Raw genomic sequence first — 8,836 nt, forward strand, 5'->3', positions numbered from 1 at the left:
CACTAATTATTATTTTTCATTGTTATACGAATTCAAAGTCGTAATTTTAACTTTGAATATGATATTAATACCACTAAATCAAAAATCATCAATATGTTATAATTTTAGGATAAATTAACCCTTAGATCTTTGATATAATATAATTTTAATATTTTAAAGACTAAAAAAAATGATGTTTTTTAATATAATTTTTATTTATATTATATATAATAATTATTTTCACAAATTACGTTATCCTTGATTTTGAAATACTAACGATTTTCTTGAGGTAATTGATCATAAATAAAATAAAACTAATAAAACTTACTAACATAAATAGAATTTTACGAAACAAAAAGACAACTAAAGTACTTGCTGTGTGTTACTTTTGAAGGCGCTCCTTTGCTGACCAAACCATAATTTTCATCCATCTTCTCGCTTGTCCTTCTCCACCTTGTTCTTCTTCTGTGTCTCATCCTACGCTTTAGGTCACCGTCCTTTGCGAACCCCAGAAACAGTCCTTTTTAGGTCCGGCACCACTTGAGCACAAAAAAATCAAAAAGGTTAATACACGAACGTTCTTACTTATTCACCTGTACCACCCAAATCTCAAATTAATCTCCTCCTCTTCCATTTTCCCTTACATGGGTTTCCCGTGATTCTCTCCAAATGAAAGTTCCATTCTTTACATGGTTTCTACTGTTATCTCTTTTAACAATACTGTTTGAAATCGATGTAGCTTTGGTTTCTGGCGTATGCCAGAGCGATCAACAATCTCTGTTAGTCCAATTAAGCAAAAGTCTTTCATTCAATCAAACTAAGTCTTCGAAGCTGGTGAATTGGAATTCTAGCGCAGATTGTTGTGACTGGGCTGGTGTAACCTGTGATGAAGACGGTCTAGGTCGTGTTATTGGCTTAAACTTGAGCAACGAATCAATTTCAGGTGGACTTGACACAGCAAATGCACTTTTTAGCCTTGAATATCTGCAGCATCTAGATCTGTCTTACAACAATTTCAATACATCTTTGCCGGAGAGGTTTGCTAATCTTACAAGTGTATCTTCTTTGAATTTGTCCAACGCTGGTTTTGTGGGTCAAATTCCAGAGGCAATTTCACGCATGATATCTTTGGTATTTCTTGATTTGTCATCTAACATTTATTTTTCTGGAAATAAATCAATGAAACTTGAGAATCCAAATCTTGCAACACTCGTTCAAGGTCTAACACTGCTAAAAGAACTCCATCTGGATGGTTTAAATTTATCAGCTCAAGGGGATGAGTGGTGCCAAGCTTTATCAACTTCATTGCCTCATCTACAAGTATTGAGCTTGTCCAACTGTTTTCTTTCGGGTCCCATTCATCCTTCCCTTGCGAAGCTTCAGTCTCTCTCAATAATCCGTTTGGACAATAACAATTTGTCTGCGCCAGTTCCAGATTTTTTTGCAAATTTCTCCAATTTAAGAATCTTGCGCTTCAGTTCTTGTGATTTGCAGGGGACATTTCCTGCAAATGTATTCAAGGTATCAACATTAGAGATTCTTGACTTATCATATAACCAAGAACTTGAAGGCAACTTACCTGATAGTCTTCATAATTCCTCTCTTAAGACTCTAGTGCTCAGCAATACAAAATTTTCGGGAAGCCTGCCAGAGTCTGTTGGTGCGCTTGTGAATCTGTCAAGAATAGAGCTTGGATCTTGCAGTTTTACTGGAGCAATTCCAAGTTCAATGGCAAATCTTACTCAACTTATTTATCTTGACTTCTCTTCCAACATGTTCACTGGCCAAATCCCATCGTTTCAGAAGTCCAAGAATATTTTCTATGTAGACCTATCTCACAATCGACTGTCTGGTGAGATTCCATTCACTCATTGGGAAGGCCATCAGAATCTCTCTTACATTGACTTAAGGAATAATTCACTCAGTGGAAGCATCCCTTCATCTCTATTTGCAATCCCATCGCTGCAGAAGGTTCAGCTTTCCTTAAACCAACTCGGAGGACAGCTTCCTGATCTTTCAAATGTATCTCTCTCCTTGTTGGATACCCTGGATTTGAGTAGCAACAAACTGGAAGGTCTGATTCCCAATCGTTTCTTTGACCTCAAAAGACTCAATGTTCTCTTACTTTCGTCCAACAAGTTCAATGGCACTATACAGCTAGACAGGATTCAGAAGCTCAGTAATCTCACTAGGCTTGATCTTTCATACAACTACGTGACAGTAGAAAGTGCTGCCAGTTCTAGCTTGTCCTCATATCCCCAGCTCAACACATTAAAATTAGCTTCTTGCAATCTCAGTAAGTTTCCTGATCTAAGCAACCAATCAAAATTGATCATGTTAGACTTGTCAGAAAACCAAATTACTGGGTTAGTACCTAGATGGATTTGGAAGGTTGGTAATGGTTCTCCCGTCTATCTGAATCTTTCACATAATCACTTGGATGGTCTAGAACGACCTTACTCTATTCCCAGCCTTGCTGTCCTGGACCTACATAGCAATCGGCTCAAAGGGAGGATCCCAAATCCTCCACCATTTGTTACATATGTGGATTACTCAAACAATAAATTTGCTTCTGTCATACCAGATGATATAGGTAAGAACCTCCTTGTGGCTATTTTTTTCTCCCTTTCAAACAATCGCCTTACTGGTGTTATACCCAAGTCGATATGCAATGCTACCAGTCTTCAAGTTCTTGACTTGTCCAATAATGATTTAAATGGTGAACTACCAGCTTGTTTAATTGAGAGGAGTGAGAATCTTGGTGTTCTGAACTTAAGGAGAAACAGGTTCAATAGCAGTATTCCTAACAATTTCCCAAGAAATTGCAAACTGAAAACTCTAGATGTGAGTGGAAATCTATTGGAGGGCCCGGTACCACAATCTCTGATCAATTGCGCCATATTAGAGGTTTTAGATCTTGGAAGTAATAAAATCAATGATGGTTTCCCATGCCTTTTGAGAAACATTTCCAGTTTGCGAGCGCTTGTTCTGCGAAATAACGCATTTCAGGGGAGCCTACACTGTCCACAGAAAGCTGTCAAATGGTCAAAGCTTCAGATTGTTGACATAGCCTCCAACAAATTTAGTGGTCCACTACCAAATACTGTCTTAACAAAATGGAAGGCAATGATGCAAGATGGAAATGAAACCCATGACCACCTCAAATTCGAGGTCCTACGGCTTGATCATCTATATTACCAAGATTCAATAACAGTCACCAGCAAAGGCCTTGAAATGAACCTGGTGAAGATCCTTACAGTCTTCACATGCATTGATGTCTCCAACAACAAATTTGAAGGGAGAATACCAGAAAAATTAGGACAACTCAATGCACTTTACGTTCTCAACTTGTCACGCAATGCTCTTGAAGGCCAAATCCCTCCATCTTTAGGGAACATCTCACATCTTGAGTCTCTAGACCTTTCAGATAACAACCTTACTGGAGTCATTCCTGAGCAGCTTGCGAACCTTAATTTTCTTTCAGTTCTGAACCTCTCACACAACATGTTATTTGGAAAAATCCCTCGAAGTACTCAGCTCCAAACATTTTCAGAAGATTCTTTTGCAGATAATGCAGGATTATGTGGCGCTCCTTTGTCCGACAATTGCTCAGATACTAATGCATCACCAACTGAGCAGCAAAAGAATCCAAGAAATGAATTTGATTGGCAGTTCATAGTCCCTGGAATAGGGTTTGGACTGGGAGCTGGAGCTGTTGTTGCGCCCTTAATGTTCTCAAAGAAATTAAATAAATGTTATGATAGACAGATAGATAAAATTCTTAAGGTGCTTCTTCCAATGTTGGGGTTGATTTACTATGCAAGTGATGACTGGAGGATTGCACCTGAAGAAACTTTTGAGGAAGATGCGACTGATGATGATGACGATGATGAAGAGGAATATGATTTTGGAGGAAGGTACTGTGTGTTCTGTACAAAACTTGATATCACAAGGAAGCGGGCCATTCATGATCCGAAATGTACTTGTCATCATTCATCCCCTATATCTTTTACTTCTTCTTCTTCCCTCTCTTCTTCTGCTTCTTCATAGGTACATAATTCAGTAAGGTAGGAGAGCAAAGGTGTGTCTTTTTTTGTTTTTCCCGCTTCTTTTCTTGAAGGTTCTTTTTTCTTGTTCTGTAATTTGTAAATAATACAAAAAGCATCAACCCTAAAATAGGGGTGATAAGAACAATTGCAATTCTTGTTGTCTTGGTTCCACAAGCCGCTTTGTTAGCTTGGCTCTTTGAGGAATTTCATCAAATAGTTTGTGATATCATTTTCTATACCTCAGGGCTAATTCAACGCAGTCCAAGATGAATTAGAATTTTCGATCTCTTGAGGGGCAATTCAACAACAGTAAAAAGTAAAAACCTGATTCTGTCAAAGACAATCACCATCGCAACCAACCTTCTTTCTTTCTTAATTGTCTCAGTTTTACACTTCCACGATCCAAAGCTGCCTAACGTCTTAAAATTGAAGCGACCTAAGATCTTCCATTTCTGATATTCTTAATATGCATACTCCTCTTAATCATAGCCGCTATCTGGGGATTCCAATAAAAAAAGAGGTTTTTAGCTTTATTCGGGATCGAATGTGGAAGAGAATTAATAGCTGGAGTGATCGTTTTCCGTCGAAAGCTGGTAAGGAGATCCTTATTAAGTGTGTAGCCCAGTCTATTCTTACGCATAGTATGAGTGTGTTTTTAATTTCAGTTTCAACTTGTACGGAGTTGGAACAAATGCTTAATTCCTTTTGGTGGGGCTCTAAGCAGGATGAACGAAGAAATATTCATTGGCTGGCATGAGAGAGAATGTGTAGTAGTAAATGGAATGGAGGTTTGGGTTTTCGTCACTTCCAAAGCTTTGATTTGGCGCTCTTGGGGAAGCAAGGTCGGAGAATTCTAAACAACCAATGTACTCTTCTTTATTAGATTCTCAAAGCTAAATACTTCTCAAATGGAGACTTTTATAATGCTGTGTTAGGGCATAACCCGAGTTATACTTGGAGGAGTCTTTTGTTGGCTCAAGCGGTGCTAAAGGAAGGGCTTCGGTGGGGGACTGGGAATGGTTTGAATATCAATGTTTGGACACAACCATGGCTAATTTAATGATGTTTCTTCTTTTGTTCATTGGAATATTTTACCAGGTTTCGAAGATTGCAAAGTAGTAGATTTGATTAAATATGAGTCCAGGGTGTGGACTGCTGATTTTGTGAGGGGGCTATTTCTGCGAAATGAGGCTGCTTCAATCTTGCAGATTCCATGGAGCTTTCGAAATTTGCCGGACAGAATGATATTGCATTTCACGAAAAGATGGGTGTTATACGGTGCAATCTGCTTACTTTATCGCACTCAAACTTGCTAATTTGCTGCCTAATGGTCCTTTGGATCAGTTCTGGAATCAGTTGTGGAGGCTCAAAATTCCTCCTAAAATTCAAAACTTTGTTTGGCGGTTGTGTCGCGATATTCTGCCCTCAGAACTCAAGCTACTGCAACGTGGTGTTCCTGTTGATCCTAAATGCTTTTATTGTCATGCACGTGAGTCGACTGTACATGTCCTTTTCACCTGTCCACGATTGACAAAGTGCTGGAGAGAGTTAGATGTGTCAATTATAGATGTGTCTCAGCAGAATATTGTTTCTTGGTTCTCGCGGCAACTGCAAACCTAGGGACAGGAGCATACTAAGTTTCTGTGTGTTATTCTATGGTACCTGTGGTACCATCGTAATATTTTTCTTTGGCAAGAGGTGCAAATTGATGTTCTTTCAACAATCTCTTTTTCGGAAATCCATAATGGAATGGCAACAAGCGCAAGGTCCGCTTGCATCTCAGTCCACACCCCAGTTACAGGGGACTTTAATGTGATGGAATTCATCGGTGTTGGGCTTCATAAAGTGTAGTGTTGATGCTGCCATTTTTCCTAATTGCAAGTCTGCTGGTTATGGGGCTGTGTTCAGGGGTTCTTATGGTCAGCTTGTTTATGGTTTTAGTGGTACTTTTCATGGCATTCTGGATCCAAAGATGCTAGAAGCTCTTGGCCTTAGGGAAGTGATTTCATGGATTAAGGCCCACCATCTTGCAAATGTTACTATGGAGATTGATGCTCAAGCTATTTGTATTGAAATGAAAGGGCAACCATCTTCATTAACTGAATGGCATGTGATTATAGCAGACTGTTGAGCTTTGTAATAGCAGTGTTAATTGGGTACAGAGATCAGTGAATAGATCCGCTCACGCTTTGGCTACTGTATCCCATTCGTATGCTCGTTTTTATGTTTGGTTTCAGCTTCCTTCAAATATTGAAGCTATTTTTGTTTCTGATTTGATTTAATAACATCTTCCGTTCCTAAAAAGAAAAAAGTCTTAAAATTGAAAGACCACCCTTCTGGGCTTTTCCTTCATTGAATGTGCTTTAAACTGGAGAACAATGGGAGGCCCAAAGCCCATAATTAAATTTCAATTCATGTTTCCATCGGTAAAGCTGTGCTGGGCTTGTGGGCTTTAAACGTGTTAAAATAGAGAGGGCCATTAGTTTGAGTAATATTGAGCCTTCCGCTTATGACTATTTGATGAAGACGCTTTCACATTTGTTCAAATACGCTGTCTGCAACCTCAATCGTTGAAAGGAAAACGAGCATTTGGTACTTTATTGTAAACTAATCTTTTTACAAGTGTTTATTTTTTATTAATATAATTTAATAAATTTAAAAATTAAAAATTACTTTTATATATCAATTAAAATGATATAAATATAATTATTTGCTTAAATATCGTTTATTATTAAATGAAAAGTTTTTAATTTTTATTGTAGTAGGAACAATCTAAAATATATAAACAATCTTAATTTAAAAGTCCAGTTATATGATGTTAATCAAATTCCTTAAAGCTTACGAAAGTAATTGCATCAAATAAACACAAAAGCTAGCTTTAAAAATATGTTAGTCGTATTTATGGATAGATAAGAAAAATAAAATAAATTTCAAATGACTAATAATGATGATGGGAAAAAATGTGTCAAAACAAAAGAATTTCACATACCTAAATATGTTTTTGTTATTATGCATGCATGGATAATCTTGAAAACAAGTATCTTGTTGCACTTGTAAGGACTCAATTTAATTAATTATTAATAAATTAAAAATATTTTTAGTTAAGAACTAATTAGTTATGAAATCAACAAAAATAAACAAAAAATTAAAAATATTATTAATTCAGATTTTTTTTTTGTTCATTAGGAAAAAACATACAGTATAATGACTAGAATTTAATTAATTTAAATTTATTAAATATGAATTATACCAATATTTTTCAAGTCAGTCAATTTATTTCTCCATATTCAAACATTGATATAGACTAATTAGGTTAGCAGGTGATAACACATAAATTATATGATTGTATATCAAAGAGTGTAAATGAGTATTGTATTAGTGAATTTTATTTTGGAAATAATTATTTTAAATCAATTGACTAATTAAAAAGAAAATCTGAAATGCTGATGAAACTTGTTAATGTATATAATATGCCAGAATAGATTCTCTAGATTAATTTTTTGCTGATAATTCCTTGTTTAGTTTGATTTTATTATAATAATTAATCAATTTTAATAATTCAGCCAAAAAAAAAAATTTAACGATTATGTTAACCGTTGATGATCCATATATTTATGCTATTCTCTAGCCAATCCAACGTGCAATTGCTAAGTCGTTTGTCTATGCTATGATATTCTGTTTTTATGCCCAATTTTTGTTTTTTTGTCCAAATAAAATATTTGCATTATTGTGTTTTGGTCAAGGTTCATAATGAATCTAACTCTTGGAAGATGGCCACAATAATATTAATTAATCAGCAAAAGTATTTTTTTTAGATAAATTAATTAATTTAAATCATATAAAAGATAGGATATAGCATCTCAAGAATTAATTTAGATTTTTTTACACAGATTAATTTAGTAGTAATAATAGTAACAATACGTTTTCATATTCTTAACCCCTCCATTACAAAAGCTAATAATTACCCTTCTTCATCACTTACCAATACAACAATAATCCTTGCAGTAAGAGAGTGTAGCTAGTAATTCTTATCAAATGGGTGATGACGCATTGTCTGCTGGCCGTGAAAGAAAGAATCCGGCAATGGTAATAAAGAAGTATTCGTCGGTTGCAGTCCAGCATCAACAAGATTACCATCCAAGTTTAACGGTAATTGTTGCTGAGGAGGAATTGAAGTAATACAAGGAGGATTATTATTAAGATAAAGTAGTAGATCATCATCCATATAATTCATTATAGTTTGGTGAAGCAATATTTGAGTTTTCAAGAACTTGACATAGTTAATAGCCTCCTCTAACATGGAAACAGTATCCATTTTACTTCCACCTGGAACCAAACTCTGCAAAATCTTGAATCTATCGCTAATACGGTGTCGTCTTTCTCTAGCAGCAACACTTTGAGGATCAGTTGATAGCTTGACGCCATTGTTGCCTCTTTTGCTACCCTTTTGCTTCTTCTCTGTGGCATTATGGTTTGGAGGAAGTGAAGAGGAGGCAGATGAGCTATAATTAGGGTTTGTAGTATAAAAATAGTCCTCCATAAGGGAATTCAGAGTTAGTTTTTTCAGTGTAGATTGAAGTGTTAAGAGGGTGTATATATACTGAGAAAAAGAGGAATAGAAAGGGGGCAAGAGAGTTTTGCTACGCCTATTTGAAAAGAGTAAAAGGACGTTTGGTCACATGAGTCAGCTAATCTTTGGCGCAGGATACGGGTGTTCACAGTAGGGGCCTAGCCCACGCAAAGGTATTTACTTAGCTTTCCCTTTTCTTTGTGCCCTTGTTTGTTTGCTCTTACTTTATTTAGTAGAT

General features: G+C 36.1%; 2 protein-coding genes across 2 annotated transcripts; one reads left to right on the plus strand and one right to left on the minus strand.

Moving 5' to 3' along the window:
* The first annotated feature begins 367 nt into the window (after positions 1-367).
* On the plus strand, positions 368-4,252 carry LOC105648119 (receptor-like protein 6). The gene has a single exon (XM_089718212.1). The coding sequence runs from the start codon at positions 649-651 to the stop codon at positions 4,027-4,029; it is 3,381 nt and encodes a 1,126-aa protein (XP_089574338.1). The 5' UTR covers positions 368-648; the 3' UTR covers positions 4,030-4,252.
* A 3,613-nt stretch (positions 4,253-7,865) lies between these two features.
* On the minus strand, positions 7,866-8,614 carry LOC105648118 (transcription factor bHLH140-like protein). The gene has a single exon (XM_012234419.4). It carries the CDS (start codon positions 8,566-8,568, stop codon positions 8,047-8,049), a length of 522 nt encoding a protein of 173 aa, XP_012089809.1. The 5' UTR covers positions 8,569-8,614; the 3' UTR covers positions 7,866-8,046.
* Between the last annotated feature and the right edge of the window lie 222 nt (positions 8,615-8,836).

The sequence above is a fragment of the Jatropha curcas genome, chromosome 2 (assembly GCF_041381405.1).
Source record: "Jatropha curcas cultivar XTBG-Jc1 chromosome 2, XTBG_Jcur_1.0, whole genome shotgun sequence".
NCBI classification, from domain to species: Eukaryota; Viridiplantae; Streptophyta; class Magnoliopsida; order Malpighiales; family Euphorbiaceae; genus Jatropha; species Jatropha curcas.